This window comes from Pseudoliparis swirei, chromosome 10, assembly GCF_029220125.1.
Source record: "Pseudoliparis swirei isolate HS2019 ecotype Mariana Trench chromosome 10, NWPU_hadal_v1, whole genome shotgun sequence".
In the NCBI taxonomy this organism is placed as follows: domain Eukaryota; kingdom Metazoa; phylum Chordata; class Actinopteri; order Perciformes; family Liparidae; genus Pseudoliparis; species Pseudoliparis swirei.
This window is the reverse complement of record NC_079397.1, coordinates 7,513,321-7,532,387: the sequence shown is the minus strand read 5'-3', so window position 1 is coordinate 7,532,387 and position 19,067 is coordinate 7,513,321. Positions and strand designations below refer to the sequence as shown.

General features: G+C 43.6%; 1 protein-coding gene across 4 annotated transcripts in view; it reads left to right on the top strand.

The window, feature by feature from the left end:
- iqsec3a (IQ motif and Sec7 domain ArfGEF 3a) overlaps positions 1-19,067 on the top strand; it is a 95,701-nt gene that overhangs the window by 34,494 nt on the left and 42,140 nt on the right. For 2 of the 4 annotated variants that reach the window (XM_056424276.1, XM_056424277.1), the window contains exon 3: positions 15,286-15,991. In XM_056424276.1, coding sequence (XP_056280251.1) covers positions 15,286-15,991 — 706 coding nt within the window. Of the gene's footprint in view, positions 1-15,285; positions 15,992-16,693; positions 16,809-19,067 lie in introns of those variants that run through there. The other 2 variants (XM_056424279.1, XM_056424278.1) reach the window with 2 other exon arrangements.

Here is a 19,067-nt window from a genome sequence, read left to right as displayed (position 1 = left end):
AAAAACAATAAATGCACATTCTTTTGCGTAACTTAAGAATGAGGCAATCGTTACGAGATGAAGTTTCCTTCTGATTATGTCTCTCTTTGTTCTCAGCCTGAATACAGATCGTTGGATTTGCCCATGGCTCAGATTAATGTCCTGGCTACAACCACCCCGTGTGCTTTCAGAAAATAAAGATTTCGAGCACAGTGTATAGGGATGTCTATGTGTACAGATTGTAAAGCACTCTGAGACAAATTTGTAATTTGTGAAATTGGGCTATACAAATAAACTGAATTGAATTGAATTGAATATAGACTCTACACACACACACACGCACACACACCCTTTCCCCTCCACTGTCTCTTTCTCCAGCCGTCTTATTAGTCTCCATCATCTCAAGGGTCCCAGAATACCCATACTCCCATTCTGCAGGCCAATCAATAGCTCAACTCCGGCCTGACAGTGCTGCGAGTCTGCGACACATTGTCCCCGGTGTGTGTAGGTGAGTGTTTGTGTATGCAAGCGAGAGAGAGGGTGAGCCAAGACAAAAAGGGCATAATGTCCTGGGATGAGTTTGTGTTTCAGTTCTTTGTGTGTAGCTGTACGCTTTGTCTAAATTGCCTGCGGCTCCACAAATGTAACTCTCCTCTGGACAGCAGGGGGTGCTAATGAGAAATACAAGTCAGAGACGTCCATCTGTGCCGGCTGCACATTCTGTCCTGACCTTACAGCTTTTGGCCGTCAGCCCGTATTTTCATCCTCTGTCCTTCCACCTCGTCGTCCCCCGTCAAGAAGTCAATGACGGCTGTTTGATGATTTGCGCCCGAGGAACCATCCCTTTCATCCACACAGTCCACATCATGTCCGCCGGTGCCAGCGTGTCACAGCACGCCTCATTTGTGGAGAAGAATCGAGAGCCAAATGCCACAAACAGCAGGCATCTGGTGCATTCAGCTGCTCGACCCGTCGGCTCCAGAGGTTGTGGTGAGGGCACAGGGTGAGCTGTAAAGCTCCTGCAGGTTTAAATGCAGGGAAAAATTAACAAACCGTTTCATTTTTGCAGAGCTTGGGTAGAAACAAAAAGAGGTAGCAAGAGCGTGGACATATGAGGCTCTGGCTGACCTTTTTAAATACAAATGATGGACATCTTCATCATGTGTCAATCACTTTCCGCTGAAGCGCTGATATCTATTTTTTTGGGCAGGAGGATGGATTTCTTTTCACTAAAATGTGTTTTTCCCCCTAGTGCCTTGTGCTGACTCCTCTGCTCATTAAACTTTCTGTCATCAGTTGCAATTTTTCAGAATTTCTTGAGGAATGTGTCTCGGATCTGCGTTTGTGTATCAATTTAGAATATCTGGTATGTGTTCACTTATTGATGCATTTTTACACCTCTTCTTTTCCTTCGATATTCGGATACGCTGCTCTAAGTTCAGCAACGCTTGTTTGTGAGGTTCAGGAACACCTGCTAGACGTGTCAGCTACATATACAAAAAATACTATGGTAAATGGTATAATAACTTTTAGTGTTCTCTTTGAGTTTATCCCAGGTAAGGTGGGGTGCCTTTAATTCAATTCAATTCAGATTATTTGTATAGCCCAATTTCACAAATTACAAATTTGTCTCGGAGTGCTTTACAATCTGTACACATAGACATCCCTGTCCCAAAACCTCACATCGGATCAGGAAAAACTCCCAAATAACCCTTCAGGGGGAAAAAAGGGAAGAAACAGAGGAGGATCCCTCTCCAGAATGGACAGGTGCAATAGATGTAATGTGTACAGAAGGACAGATTCACAAAACACTGCAAAGAAAAAACAGATAGTTCATAACTCATTTCCAGCCACACACACAGTGCACCGGGTATCGCGGTCTAACGGGTACGGGTCGTTCCCTCCTGTTCCCATGTGAAGGGACATTAGGAGTACCCGGCGTGGGTGGCAATGTCAGGTTCCGCTTACATCACCGGGTGGAGTCCTTGTCCTGGCAGCTTGTCGACAGCCTCACGACGGTAGATCAACACGGTAATGAGTGGAGAGGAGGATGTGGAGGAGGACACACGGAAAACTGCTGACAAGGCGACCTGACGCTGCTGTCGCCTTGCTCACTTTAATAAGAGATGGGGAATGACGGAGAGGCGCGCGAGGCTGAGTCAAGGAGTGGAGTTGAGGCTGAGATTGTGCAGGGAAATTTAATGATGTAGATGCGTGCTTCCATCCATATCTGTTCTCTGTTTTAAATATGTGTGTTCAGAATTAGAAATGAGGAGGATGTGTTTATAAGAAGGACTTGTATTTTCAGAAGAGATATCTGCTAAAATGAAAAGCCCCATCTTCAGGCAACTGAATGCTGATGATAGAGCATCCCTTTTTACTCTATCATGCTTTTGTGCACAGTGTGCCGCCCGTTACCATGACTTCAGCTGTGTGTGTGAGTCATCTTTGCAGTGTGTATGTCAGGCTGTGTCATTCCGTGTCAGTTCAAGGCTTATTTCGTAGAGGTGGTCAATATTAGTTACTTGTTAAAACAGACCTGGCGGTGCCTGTCTGAAAAAGAAAAGAAGAAAATAAAAAATCCACTTTTTATGTTGAACAGAAGCACGCCGAAGCCTTCAAGATGAAGCTCCGTGACAAGACCTCCATCAAAAAAGAAGATGAAAACTGCTAATGACTCACAAGCATTCAAAGTACGGCAAACAAATAGGTGTTAACCGTGTAATGTTGGTGAAATCAGACTTATTGTTGCACATCAGGTGTCCGACTGTTTTCGGTTCCACTCTTTCACCCCATTTGGTACCCATGACACGCACCATTAGTTTGCTTCTACAGGAACCCACAAAGTCCATTTTGTGATCGACCCGCTCTGACATCGCCAACCAGATGGGTCGCTCTCGAACGCCCCGCGTCACCGGCAAAAGTCAGAGAGAAAAAAATTGGATGTGAAAATCTACACAGGTGTGGACGGGGGGCTCTCACTCTGGAAGAAAAACCTTTCACATTTCACCGAGGTGTAATCGAATTTCTCTGCCGCTCTTATCGGCTCGGTGATGTGATAGCATCTCAATGGAAACTCAACGCTGGTCACCTCCTGGCTTAACTTGATTTTTATTTACTTTCTTGCCATAGAATGAGCACAGTGTTACATTATTCTGGTTACCCTTCCGTTGAAAGCAATTTCACCGATGGCGGGAGACTGATTTGGTGTGTGTGTGTGTGTGTGTGTGTGTGCACGTGTGTGTGTGAGAACAGTGACAGATGATGGAGAGCCCGATGACAGACCGGGCTTCTTCTGCCTCGGCTCCGACATCACAATAAACAACCCACGCTCGAGTTTTTTCTTTTGTTGCTGGTGACAAATACACCCTGTAGGAAGGGAAATAAATAGCTTCACACTGTAAGTCTGTGCACATCATCTGGAGACCGTCTTCTCCAGAAAGATTGACAGCATCCGTTGTTTGCCGTTTAGAACGATGTGCGCGCTAAAGCAGGAAGCAGTGTGACGTTACGGCACAGTGAAATAAAAGGGTTCGCGAGCAGAATTAAGCAATAAGGTACGAGAGGCGGTCCTGTATCGTCAATAATGTCCGCTACAGCTGTCGGACATTATGGCTGAATAAAGTACTCCTCGTGACTCTCAACCAATCAGAATGCTTGATTTGATCTACCCATATTATAATGATATTAATGACCGGGGTTTTCATCCTGTCTGAGCAGTAGATAATGCAGTATTGAAGTATTAACAACTTCAAGTCCTGCAAGGCTCTATTTGTATACATTTGGAATTAGGTTTTATTGTATATACTGTTGAATTAGTTTAATAATTGGTTAAATTTAGGGGGTAACGTTCACGCTGGGAGGCCGTTCGGAGCGGTCTTCACTCCTTCAAGGTTCCGATTTAGGGTTCAGATGTGTGTGTGTGCGCGTGTGTGTGTGTGTGATCATCGGCAGGTTTTCTAGGTTGCTGAAGGTGCAGGAAGTGGATTGATGTTTTCCATTTCTGTTGACATCACATCACACGACTGCAGTAGAAATGGCTTAACTGTATCAGATTTTGCTCTGAATATCTCAGCATTTCTTTTGTGGAGAATTGTAATTCAGTTTATATCAAAAACATTTAAAACTCTCCTCTGTCTACTATGCACAAATATAGCAAGAAAGCAAGAGTAATGTGCAGGAGGAACGCTGTGTATTCAAAAGATGACGGTGCAGTATGATCACAGAACTGCCTTCAAAACAGAGAAATAAACACTTGCAATCAACACAATCAGAAACTCAGCCTTGTTGACTGACTGCACCAACATCTATATTGTTATATAAACCATGTGCCAAATGATTACTGTGTAAAGAGGAAAGATTGGCTTACAGAAAAGGATCACCCGACTTTGCCGTTTCCCTCAGCTACCGAGCGTTGTAATTGTTTTGGTTTCATAGCAGCTGACAATTAATCAATCTAGTTATCATTTCAAGTTAATGGCTCATTCAGGATATTAGCTTTGCAACAAATGATGCATTCCTTCCTCGCACGTGTCTTACATTTAAAACATGTTTCACTGGTTGTCTCTTCAAATATCCGGGAATCTATATCCGTCAGTTAATCCCCAATTTCCATATCTCAGGCTGCCTTTCATCATTCCCATCTAAATGATTTTGGAGATTTTTGAGTTTTTCTTTTCCATTTGTGGATCAGTCTTTTCGGCTGTATCACACGTGAGTCCACCGATATCTTTAAGAAACGTCCGACTCCCACTAATGTCCTCTCTCCTCCTGGGTGTGACGAACATCTGGATTTATCTCCACGTCAGTAATGTTACCTGTCAAGATCTCTGTTCTCGTTCGGTAAAGTTTACAATAATAATGATGATATATTTGAGATACCATTTTCTCTTTAGAAAAGAAATCCTCCTCTGGACAGGTGTTGTAAATCAGCGTTTCGCTCCAAGCACTTAACACAGTGCATTTCGTTACTGTGCACATTCTAATGCCACTGTGATGACATATCAAATACAGTCCAGTCAATGTTGACATATTAACCAATCACTTGCATTAATTCTTTCATAAATCATGAAACACCCCCTTATTCTTAACTTTTACATCCAGCTTTCAAACCTAAAATAGATTTTGGGTTGAGCCTTTAATTCCACTAATATTACTAAGGGCTCAATGGCTTACATAAAAACCGTAATCAGAATAAACTTGCTAATTCCAAGAGAAATGTCACTACATTTGAAAGTGTAATATCTCACCCACACACATATAAAGTAGCTCGGGGGAGACTCCAGATCATGGTGGGCGCTGTGGGCGGCTCGCCATCTCTTATTCAATAAGCGCATGAGTAAGAAGTATACAAGTATACTGCAAACATACTGGACACAGGAACAGGACGCCACAGATGATTTATATGCTCCTTTTCTCCTTCTATTTCTTTCTCATAATGTGGAGGCTGAATACTAACTCTTATCCAGGAGAACTAAAAACGTACGGCGGCCCCGTCATTGCACAGCGGCGGCCTTTTAAATGATTTTGTTTCACTTTTAAGTCTCAATTGCTGAGCGCGCAGCCCACATTACAACTGGGGTGACAACCTGCACTTTCATTTATAACCCCTGCGCAGTGAATTGCGATGAATAAAATATTGTACGAGCTGAATCATCTGACACTCATGATGTTGTATCACTCGAGAGCCGCTGAGAAGTGTCCTTGATACGTTTTATGACTCTGTGTTAGTTTCTCCTCGTGAGCCAATATATAACGGCAGCAAGTTGCTGTAGAGCACTCAAATCAATAGTGTGCGCAGTAGCTGTGTTTAATATCTTTTGTAAACTAAAGAAAAACAACAGACTTGTGGAGATATTCCCGAGCCACCTCCTGTCTTGTCAAGCTCCCGTGATTTAGCATCAGAGCTGCTGTCACGCGGTCCTTGAAGTATTGAACCGCGTTGCTTAAACGACGCTAATTCAAACAAGACACCCGTGCATCGGTGAGACGTCGGAGGATATTTTCAGATAAGTGAAAAAGAGAGTGAGCCGAATAAGGGAGAAAAAAAACAGTTATCCCCCCCCGATGGGCCGCATAATAGGCAATTAGCTGGTGAAATCATACGGGTGGGGGTGGGGGGCTCAATTGTTTCTTCCACTCGCAATGAGGCCAAGCAGAACCTGCATTCTCTCTCCAGGCGTTGTTGTCCTTGAACACTTGTTTTTTTTCTTTTTTTCTGCTTCTCTGTTTGGCGCTCCCTTAAAGAGTTACTTTTGTCACGAGGGATAACAATAGCATCGTGATTCATACTTGTAAAAGGAAAGAAAGGTGATTAAGACACGAGACGATGAATATCTAAAGCAGGCGTTATGTTCGGAACACACTGTCTGTGGCATCGTGCGGTTTACCAGAGCATCCCAACCACGATTGCATGTGCTTTGCAAATTTATTTTTTAAAAAGTGCAAATGTAAGATGTTCATATTGGAACAGTGTGTTCATCGTTTTATTATCATATGTCCAGGGTTACATGACCTCTTTATTCATGAATCTGATGACTTTAGTCCAGCAGCAAAAACCCTTTGGATGCCTGAAGATCACATGTTGTCCTCGTGACATCAGTGTTGCCCCTAACTTGTGACACAGTGACCGTGTTTACATGCATTCGAATAACTGGCTTAGTCGGACTGAAATCGAATTATCCGTTTCATGTAAACACCTTTGTTCGACTATGTGCGGTCCGACTACGATCCGATTAACACCCCTGGATAACTCGATCCGATCCGGTTGATAATTCGACTATCGCGGCATGTAACGGTGAATTGGATTAGGAACTGGACTTTGCGTCTTTGCGCATGCTTGAGATCCGCCGCCCTCCTCCCTCCCTCCCATGTCGTGACCCGGAAGTCGAAAGAGACGATAAGTTGTCACTGCCGGGAGCCTGGCCGGCAGAAAACAAACAAACAACGCCAATAGCGCCATTTGCATTCGCTGTACTCCTATTAACATCATGCAAGAACAGTAGAGGGATGGAGCTTCGCCTTGCTCTCTGTTCGCCATCTTTCTCGAAATGTTGATGTTGTTGTTGTTGGTTGTTGTTGGTAGTGGTGAAGAGGTCAAGCGGAAATGGCTGTATCACCACGAGTTGTAATGAAAACAGCGCCACCTATCGTATCGGATATGACATGCTTTCGGCCAATGATTCAAATTACTCACTGCCATGTATATTGGGATAACAGCAGATCCCCCAAAAGATAGCATAGTCCGACTAAAGCAAGATTAGAATTATACCATCATGTAAACGCACTGAATGACTTCATGCCATCTCTTAGGATATGATACCTTATTAATTAGAAGAAGAAAAACAGCATTAAAATGAAGGTAATTTAGGCGTGTCTCCAAAAGTAGGAGAATAGATTGGTAGCATATTTCTTTAAGCAGATAAGGGGTGATATAAAACCTGATTTATGAATGACATTGAGTGATGAATGCCTATCATGTTCCATCCTTGAAGTCATGCCCCTGAGTACCGGGCCCTGTTTATATATCTGTGTACTTGCAGTACGTCGACCACAAATCTCCGAAGCAATTTCCACCACTGCCGTCTCCCTCCCTCTTTCTCTTCTTATCTCTCCCTCCATGTTTCCACATCCCGCATCGGCTTTGAAGAGATTCAATTGGTAATCCTGTCTCGCATATTTCGCAAAAACCCAACCTGTTTTTATACCCTGTGCTCCGTTGTTGCTGCAAAGACGTCACGTCGGCATTGCATGAGAATGCCCGTGGTTATGAGGGTCTGTGTGTATTGCGTACAGGATGTGCGAGCAGTTTGTCCTCAAATCCTTCAGGGCGGCTATCCTCGTTCAGTCTTTCAATTCGACACGATAACTAAAAGCCGACCCTCTTTCCAGCCGGAGGCGAGCATCCGAGTGTGCCGTGTGACGTGTGTGTCGTCTCACCTCAAGCTGCTCGCCCTGTGATACTTAACACTGGCCCGCCGTAAAGGAATGTCTGTATGGGATTTTAAACGAGAGCTGAGGGCGGATTCAGTGCTTTTCAGAAACATAAACTGTCCGACATTGATCTCAGTTCTCTTCCCTCTTCCGTCCAGGATGTATGGATTACACTTAAAAGTACAGGATCGCCTCTCTCGTTCACGCCGGGTTTCTTCTCGTCCGTTTGCCTCTTTCTCGCTAAACACTCGTCCTCCTCAAGCGAGCGCACAATTGATGGGCACCTCCATAAGCAATCCACTCATGCAGGATTGATCACATGAGGCCGGCAGAAAGCACAAAGAGAATGTTACCCAGCATGCATTACTGCATTACTGCATGCAGGCTCAAGGTGAATTTCACACGTTAGAGTTAGCCGTGCTTGGTATAGGAGCGTAGTAACTTCATACATATTTTATGTCTATTTAACTATTCAAATAGCACTTTATCACTTCATTCTTGCCGTTTCATTACATCTTAGACACTTTCCCATTGTTTATCTGATTTGATCAGTGCCATTCTATATAGATCGATCAATTGTATGTATTTTCCCTATAGCATGCTGTAAATCACACACACAAGTACAAATTGACTTTGTGTCCTTGGGGAAAGAAAAAAAAAGCACAGAGAATGTGAACCATGTGACTCATCCAGTGTCTATCTAATGATTTAAACATGTCATGGCTATATTGGGAAGCCCACAAAAGCTTCTTTAGACAATATGGCCAAGAGAGTGCTGCACATATGCGTCCTCGGTCCTTTTCTGGACTTCACCGTCTGCCTTGCAACAAGATGGCGGTTCTCATGGGAGCGAGGCTGCTGCAGATGTGTGTGGATACCGGATGTGTGTTTCCGTTTGACCTTGATCGAGGAAAACAGAGACTGAAAAACTAGATGTGGTTTTTTACCTTCGCATTGAAAATGCGGAAGGTTATGTTTTGATCGCCGTGTATTTATTTATTTATTTATTTGTATGCGTGTTACTCGCATAACTAAAAAAGTATTAAACCGAATCGCATGAAATTTGGTGGGATGATTGGTTATTATCCGGGGACCATTTGATTAGATTTTGGGATCGATCGGGTCAAAGGTCAAGGCCATGAAAAGGTCAACATCTTCTTTTTACCATAGCGCGGTCAATTTCTATCCAATTGGCATGCAACTAATGCCAAAATGTTCATAATTCAATGCTCAATCTTGTGATATGCGAAGGTATGCGCTCTACCGAGTGCCCGTTCTAGTTTTATCTTTTGTTAAAATGAGGCCCGGATGGATGAATTTGATTTTATATTTACAGCCTTTATTCTCTGTAAAGGGTCTGTCCTCTTGTATCATGCTGTCATATTGGGGGGAGGGTAACGTATTGCACTTTGGGGCAAGCTTAAAAGATGGTAGATCCTGCAATTCCCATCCTGCAGCGTGTTGTTTTTCCTTTAACCCACCCTGTATGAACCTTCATGTCACAGGCTGATAATCACCGGGGTAATTTAGTCAGTCTTAACAAAGTTTCCATGACCAGTAAACTGATTTTATGATATATTTTTTGTACATTAATATTATTTGCTGAGATCAGGCTTTCTTCCACTCCTTCATTTCTTGAGTCAGAGCTTTCTCTCTGGACCTCTGTCCCCCTCATGCTCTGCCTCATCTCCTCATTATTCATATCCACTAAGCCATACGCAGTGTTGAGGGAATAACCCGTTAAGAGTAGTCGGATAACATTTGTGTTACTGATGACTGATGTAAAGCGTTAGTTTGCAATTCAAGTAATCAGTTATTTAGCAACAAATCTCAAATGAGCAATCTATTGCAAGAGCATCACAGTGAAGTGTGCCTGGGGCATGAGCAAAGAAACTCCACGTCCCAATTGAAGAAGCACCTAAAACACACACAGCTGTTGGTGGCGAGACGCATCGAGGAAGAGAGCGATGCCGGTGCAGCGGCTCTGAAACCAGCTGGCATGCGGAGGGGAATTAACAAGCTTGTAGCTGGTAATGTGGTGGTGAGAATATCCACTGAAGAGTCTCTATCTCCCCGTAAGATTATGAATAAAAAACCCTGTGATCTGTGATAAAGAGCTGTAGCTCTTGCTCCCCGTTCAGGGGAATAATGCGGCAATTTAACACGTGAACATATGTTTAACATATAATGCGGCACTACGCTGTTTTTACTTGCAGAAACTTTGATGAACAAAAAAAAAATGTGGGTGATGTATTCAGCACGTTGGCTCCATACATTACCCTCTGCATTTATGATTGGAAAGAAATATGCTTATTCGTGCAGAATATTCTGCTCTCCCGTCCTTGTGTTCTGATCAACTAATTAATTCTCCACGAGCAGTATGATAATAGATATTCCCATTATATATTCATATATATGTATATTTTAAAAGAAGCAAGCATAGCAGCAAGCAGCTACATCAGGGATCTCATTTGCTTCGACTGCTGCTAGTATGTTTATTTTTTCCCATGATGCCCTCTTCAGCAACTCTTTGGCTGCAGGCTGAAGTTAGGGCAGCTATATTTGTACCAGCAGTGAAGACCTTAACACTTTATAATATGATATTATGTCAGTTACTCTGATCATTTGAATTATGGATAGTATTTTTACATGCATTTGAGTAAGTTATACATCTAAATATTTCCTTCCACCGTTGAATAAATAACCTCAGTTTATACACACGCGTACAACAACACGCATTAAAACACTGCATGTCTGAACACACTCTCTTCACATGTACTCAGCATAATATTTCACGTCCCTGCAATGCTGCACAATGCCACACAGTTGCAAAGACTGCACATAAGGAAACTAGAATGGGCACTCGGTAGAGCGCATACCTTCGCATATCACAAGCTTGGGCATTGAATTATGAACATGTTGGCATTAGTTGCATGCCAATTGGACAAAAATTTATCGTGCTATGGTAAAAAAAAAGATGTTGACCTTTCCATGACCTTGACCTTGACCTTTGAACCGATTGATCCCAAAATCTATCAAATGGTTCCCGGATAATAATCAATCATCCCACCAAATTTCATGCGATTCAAGAAGATTTTGACCTGTTCATGACCTTTGACCTTGACCGTTGACCCGATCGATCCCAAAATCTAATCAACTGGTCCCCAGATAATAACCAATCATCCCACCAAATTTCATGCGATTCGGTTCAATACTTTTTGAGTTCTGCAAATAACACGCATACAAATAAATAAATAAATAAATAAATACACGGCGATCAAAACATAACCTTCCGCATTTTCAATGCGAAGGTAATTACGTGCAGCCAGAAGCAGAATGAAGCCGATACCTCCCCCCCCCCCTCAACACCCCCCCCCCCCCCTTATTCAAATCAATGTTGTCTTGTAAGTTGTTGCAGGCTAAATAAACAACTCAAGCCACACAGCACACACACACACACACACACACACCTGCACTCACAGAAGACTACAGCAGCAGCTTGTTAGCAGTCATGGCAGAGAGCGCCGGAGACACAAGCGAGTGTGTAATTATATTCTGGACGGAATGCATCGAGGCTGCTGCGCTCGCTCATCCGTCTTCAATGCTGACGCACGTGGAGATGAGAGGAGAGGGAGGGAGGGAGGGAGGAGGGGGGAGGGAGGCAGCATCCGGGGCTTGTCTCCGCCTCGTCAGTCACGTTGACGCCTGTAACCGCTCAATCTCCTTACCTGGAGGAGGACACAGTGGCTGTGCGTGTGTGTGTGTGTGTGTGTGTGTGTGTGACAGGGACGGTTGGACAGAGATGATGACGGAGAGCTTGACAAAATGGATGAAAGGAAAGAGGATGAGAAAAGTTGATATGCAGAGTGTGAGTGACAGACTTGGAGGTTGGAGGAAAAGGGAAGTCGCCGTTGGAGTTGTTGACAATGACTGTACGCTTTACACAAACACACACACACACACACACACACATGCATATATTACGTTATCAGTCACTTAATATGGAGATTTTAAAAGAAAAATGTACTGCGTCCCCTCACAAATAATCCCCTTGAAAACCTTATCCCAAGCGCATGTAACTTTTGATTTAGCCGTGTTGGTTGGCAGATTATCTCCCACCAGAACAAGTAATGCAAATAGGAACATTTAGATTCCCGACAATGAGCGGAAGCATTCTGAGCACAGACGGTAGGTAGGCAACGGAACGAGTCCTCGGTTTTATTCTTGCAGATCTATTTTTTGCGTAAGTGAAAAGCTCATCTGCGAGATGAGTGTTGGAGCAGCAGACTTTATTTCTCTATTCAGTATTCATTACTCGTATACAAGCTCTATTTAAGAAGTTGTAGACCCAGCTATATCCCCGCTTAAGATACTTTCTCCTCAAGTTTACGCGCTGCCTTGTGTGATGAAGATGAGAAGTGAGCCTCCCGTGCAGGAAGGGGAAGCAGACGGGATTTTGCTGCACACAAATCAGTTAAAGTCATTTTTCTGATTTACGGCTGTGTACACTCAGAACACGGAGCTCATTGTTGCCACACGTACACCAGGCCGGTGTGTAGAGGTTACATTTCTTTCACCTGTCAAATATTTTTACGGGAACACGCATATTTCTGTCATTTTTTCCCTGGAGAGAGTCATGCCAATGTTGTACTGCAGCACTCTGCAAATGGCCACCTGAGTGTCCTGATTCTGTGCTGACTGACTCCAGTCGTATCACCGTGTCCAATCAGAGAGAGAAGAAGTCTTAATCTGGGTAATGCCACCAGCTGGTATCACACTGTCAACCAGTGGGTAAACACTGCTCCAATTTAAAAGGATACTTCAGGAAAATCTGCTGATACTTAAGATGTTACTCATAAAACATGGTTTATATGTGCATATATTAAGCTGGCAGCATGGCTACAGTCATGGCAATGTTCAATCTGAATAATGATCTCAACAACTATTCGATGGATTGCCATGAACTTGTATACAAACATTCACGATGCCCAGAGGATTAATTCTAATACGTTTGGTGATCCTCTAATATTGTGTCTAGCACCAGCAGCAAGTCAAAAGCTTTTATTTATCTTATAAAATATGATATGATATTATATTATATATGATATTCCTTTATTCGTCCCACAGTGGGGAAATTTCAAATATTATATGTCAATATGTCAAATATGTCAATATTCATAGTTTTCCAGATGGTGAACGTTAGTTTTTGAGACATTTCACCAGAAAACAACAATCGGATGAACTTTAGTAAAAACATTCAGGATCACTTACAATTCACTTTTTTACTGACAGGAGTGACATCATCAGGTCAAAGTTTGAATACTTGAAAAAACTAATGTCATTCCATTTATCCTCTGCTGTGCTTATTATGAAACGTTGGCAGGCTAACAGACTAAAGAGTTGTCATATTGAAGATACACTGTGTGACTCCAGCTTTCAGACAAGGCTTTGTACCAATTACTATCTGATGTGATTTCATAAAGACATGAGGCGTGAGGCATTTTCATGTTTTGATGTCCTTGCTATTGATGCACATTTTTTCACAGCAGCCCTTTTGACATCTAATTGCAAAATAAACTTTTTGTATATATATTAGTGCTGTGAAAAATAACGCGTTAACTCAGTTAATTAAATTACAGGTTTAACTAGTTTTTTTTTTTTAACGCATTTAACGCATGCGCAGAATGAGCTTCCAATCCGTCTGGTGTTGGTCGTCTCGAACCAGCAGCATGTCATTCTGTCTCTCCGTGTCGCGTTAACACGACTCCGATCTCCGTCTCGCGCGCCGCAGAGCTTCGATGCTGGCGCGCGCACTGGTGAGCAATGCAGGGCTCTCAAGTGTCACGCATTGAGCGTGAGACTCACGCATTTCGGTCTTAACTCACGCACTCCCGCCACACATCGTATTTCTCTCACTGAAAAAAACTCTCGGCTCTTTAATGTTTTAATGCAGGGGTGGTCAATATGTCGATCGCGGTCGCCGCAGAGCTTCGATGCCGGCGCGCGCATCGCTCTGTCGCGCGAGCCGAGAATTGTTGACGGGGGGGGTAGACGAAAATTACAGGGTGACGGGGTGGAGATTTCCCCCTGTTATAATAGAAGGGGAAACACTGGAGTTGATAAGCGTGTCTTCTTGTCTGATCAATACGCAACTGTGAGGTGCGCGAATGGACCGAGCGGCCAGCTGCTGATCACTCACTCAATGAATAGACGGTGCACCGAAGACCCATTTTGACCCAGGAAAAACCCTGAATGTATATATGGGATTAATCATGATTAATCCACAGAAACCTGTGATTAACCTGATTACAAATTTTAATCGTTTCACAGCCCTAATATATATATATTTAATATTGATCAAAATACATATGTAGCTGTAGTATTTAGTGTGTCACAGTCAATCCAGTGAGCCAGCATGCACTATACTAGGGCCCTGACCTACCTATATGCAACCGGGCCATAATTACACCTGTGTTTAACTCGTCACTATGGCTGGAGTTAAACAAGAATATTATGGAAGTGTCTTTTCGGCTAATAACAGCAGCATGACATAAAAGCCTCTACCTCAGAGTTAAACCTATTGGCAAGGCATGTATGACATCATCCACATAGAAACACCATCACAGCAAGTCAGAGACCGATGAGCAGTGATGAAACTTAAGGCAACCCTGCAACACAAACACAGAGACGAAGAGAAAGTAAGCTGGGACCAACCTATATGTTCTATACTAAACCTGCAACGCAGAACAAAGGGGGTTTCTGTATGAAAGGAGAAGGGAAAAGAGGCTCCTTCAAAAACAGATTAAACCCAAACACGGCGACACAGAGTCCCACTTCCCCTCGTGTGTTTAATTTCACCATGAAAAGCCATCTCCCACGCTAACACTTGCAACTATTCAAACATATAGTCCAACAAGTGAATAGACATGTTATAATGGCTGCATGACTGTCCCCCATGTCTGTGTGTGTGTGTGTGTGTGTGTCACTTTTGGCTGTCAGCTTTCTTGTTTTTTCACATTTTCTCTTCTGAAGATTTTGCTGAAATAAATGGCTCTTGATCCTTTTTTTCCTCCACTTTTGTACACTGTGGTTTTGTCATCTGTTCTGTACATTTTTATGTCACTGTCTGATTGTCGGTCAGTGTCTAGACGGACAAGAGAAGCAGACAGAACAGAGCAGGTAGACAGACGACCTGGCCCCCGCACACAAATGGTAGCAGAGTGAGAGAGATCATTGCAAAAAAAATATATATAACTTTTTTTTTTTTAAAAGGGTCAACTTCTTACCACTAACCCAGGCAGCCTGGAGAAGAGGTCAGAGCTCACCGCGGATGCAGCAGCAACCTCACTCTGCGTTTTCTCCTCCTTTCTGCAGCGATGACCTTTCTCCAGACCCGTCTATTGGGGAGGAAGGGAAGGGAGGAGAGGGGGAGCTGCAGAGTGAGGTCGAGTCACAACCACGACCTCAGCCCGAGCAACAGCAGCAAGACACTCAGCCACAGATTCCACCGCCACAACCTCAGTGTGAGGCCCAACCACAGACTCAACCTCAGCCCCAGCCCGAAGCCTATCCTCAGCCGGAGCCGGAACCCGAACCTGAACCCGAACCCAAATCCCAACCTGCACCGGAGCCTGAGCACGAGTATGAGTATGAGCCTGAGCCTGAGCCTCAGCCCGAGCCGCAGCCGCAGCCTCAGCCTCAGCCCCAAGTCGAGGTTCCGAGCGAGGAGGCGGCGGAGGACGCCCCTGAAGCGCTTTCACCTTGCGGAGAGGAGCAGGTGGTGGTGGGGGTGGTGGAGCAAGAGAAGGAAACGCTGGAAGAAGTTATGGAGGCAAAGAGAAAGCAACAGGGAGAGGAGGAGGCACAGGCCCAACGGCACGAGTGCAAAGCAGCACAGGAAGAAGAAGAAGAAGAGGAGGAGGATGAGGATGAGGAAGGGGGAGGAGCAAAAGGAAGTGGGGCGGGGAGGAGAGCCAGTCTGCACCACACGGCGTCGCCCCTGAGGGTGCAGCGCAACGGGGCCGGCTCACACGCCACCACCTCCGACTATGAGCTCTCGCTTGACCTCAAAAATAAGCAGGTAGGGTTGTGTTGGGGATGAGGGCGGGTTGGTGTGTTGTTTGGGTGAGGGGAGCGGGGGGGGGGGGGGGGCGGCAGGTACAGTAACGTGGCTTGTGTGTATTGTTCGTCTTGTGGTCTGACATGTTTGTGATGTTCCCATCCGAAGAGGAAACGTGTGTTTTGGGAGAGAAGCTGGCGTTGGATGAGATTTGTTGGCACTTTCCAAACTGTGTCAACGACTGATGAGCTTCCTTTTTTTCATTTACACGAACCACCATTGTCATGTCTTCATGTCATCATGTCATCATGTCATCATCCTCACATGGTTTTTCGTCTCTCGCCAAATTTGGAAGTCTTCTGAAAGTATTTATACGACAATATTTGACTGCTGTGTTGCAATTCCCTGGAAGTAGAGCAACTCATATGTACATTAAGTTGTATACACTGTATTTCTTTGCAAACACGTACACACATCGGGGTAAAATAAAGACAATGTGCAAACAAATTGCGTTTGTATCTGCATGAATGGAAAACCCTTTTTGTCTTTTTGTCTTTTCTTTGCTGCTTGTATCCTCTGGATGATGAAAAGCTCCCGAGCATGTGACTGTTACCTGTTCTCATCTCGTTGCAGCCCGTTAAACTGATTGTGTCTGGAACCGATGTGTCTATGAACTGTGACTGTACATGCATTTCCATGTTCTCATGTTTGTGTTCTCATCAGGGGCGTGGAAATCACGGCGTCATCATCTCCATTTCAAGAACCATCAAACATTCGCCATTCCTTTTCATTCTCATCCATCCAACCAACATTCTCCAGTCCATGGATCGTCAACCAGGTAAGGCAGCAGCAGAGTTGTGTGGCAAACTTGTCGGGCTCGATCTGTGGTCCTGATCAGTTTTCCCCAACTCAGATCTTCATTGAGATTAATCATATTCATACTCATTTAATATTTTAAAGGGGCTCTCCATCGCTTTTGTTTTCTTGTCACGAGCCTGAGTCAGCAGTTGTATAATGACCATGTGGCTCTGAAAGAAAGCTTTTTAAAGTTTGAAGAAATTATCTGTCTGGACTCGACACGTACACTTTTTAACATGAAGGAACGTGTGGTTTGGAAGAAGTAGGCATTTAGGAGGCAGCATGGGTTAAATGAAAGGCTGTTATGTTGCATTATGGGAAATGGATGCTCCACTGTTTTTGAAGCTTGAAGGAAGATAAGTCGGTATATTTCCACCTCTGCTCATTTGACAAATCTTTTTTGAATCTGTCTTGTGTGCATCTCCCAACTGTATGGAAGTGCACGACTGAAATGTTGGACTCATTTTCCAGCAGAAAAGCCAAAGTTGTCCCGGTTCCAGTTTCTCGATCGTATGGATTGTTAACTTTCCTCCGTTTTAAAACATTTTAATTGAGGATTTTTATATTATGCACTGTGGGTTACGAAACTTCACAAAATCGACCTGAGCTCTGGTTAATCTTTGAATAAAAAAATGGAGATTTCTCTTAGTCGCAGGCCTAAATATAACAATTGCACATCGTGCATGTTTGTTGTCATCTCTTAGCTCACTTTTTCAACCTCAGCTCCTTACTTATGTTTTACTTTCACATCCATTTCCACTCCTTTAATCTCACATCTCTCCCACTATCTCGCTGTCACCAACACTGAAGATACGCGATCAGCTAGATTGATCTTCTTGTCTGTACAGTCGGGGGAGCGGGAGCTTGATGCGTGTGCAGATCAATGTCAGAGTAATTGGATCTGCGGGACGACACCTTGATTGCAGGGGTGGAACCTCATGATAATGTTTTGTTTTTTCAAACTCATTTAAATTTAGAGCCTCATTGAATTTCTATTCATGCCTTACAGTAGAACACTTGTGAATGTATATGATCCTTTAAATTAAGATGCATATCGGTAAGATCTATTCTTATCTTTTTATATATTCTTATCTTTTAATAAAAAGTACAAATTCCGTGTGCCATACAACACAACTAAGACACAAAGGTTATGGTTTACAGAAGAAAAGGCTACAACTCTAAACTAGGCGAGATACAAATATAGTATCTGTTTTTATAGCTGGATGATGAGGAAGAAAAAGTTAGAGATGGGCGAGATTATCAAAGCTCAAACACTGCTGAATTTAGACAAGTCCATAAACCCACCACTACACAGTGTTCAATAAAAACTACAGTATGTACATGTTCCTTTAAATTACGATGCATATCGGTAAGATCTTCACACACAAAAATGTGATCTTACAATAGAGGAATCTGAATTCCTTTGACTATCTGCATTGTCATTTGCTCTTTGTCAATTAAAACTCCTCAGCCTGAGCCTAAAGAACACTTTACTTTCCCCTCTTTGTACAGCACGAACCAATTTACTCCAAAGTTGTGTATCATCTCGGTAAAGTAAGTGACACAGGGTCAATCTTCGCACACTGCAAAGCCTTTTGTTTTTCCGGGAAGATGAAGTCATCGGTGATTAAACCTGACTTGGCTCTGTAATGGCTGCTAATCTCTGTTTAAGAAATTGAGGTACCCATGAATCAAAGGACATTTATCTCCATAAAGTGAACGTTTAATTGGATGGCACTCATAATGCCACTTAACTGCGCAAGCGACACGAAGAGAAGAAATAACAATCGATGTGTCTAGCAGCTTGTCCCGAAACTGCTAATGCAAAAAGGCACGGATTGGCCAACGCGATGACATCGTTCAATAGCGAGGCCGCATTTTTTTTCTTCGTCAGAATTAGTCTTTCAGTAACGACGGACCCCTTTTTCACAAACTGACTTTGGTCAAGGATGTCTGAGCTTCAGTGATCACCGTCTTCTGATGGCATCCAGTCTTTTGTTGTCCTCCTCATTACATTACATTACATGTCATTTGGCTGACGCTTTTATCCAAAGCGACTTACAGTACTGTTACATTCATTCACTGTAGACGCAGCTACAGGGAGCAACTCAGGGTTAAGTGTCTTGCTCAAGGACACATCGACTAGGGCGGGGATTGAACCTCCAACCCCCTGATTGAAAGACGGACCTGCTACCCACTCACCCATAGTCGCTCCTCATCTTGGAATACACTCAGCATT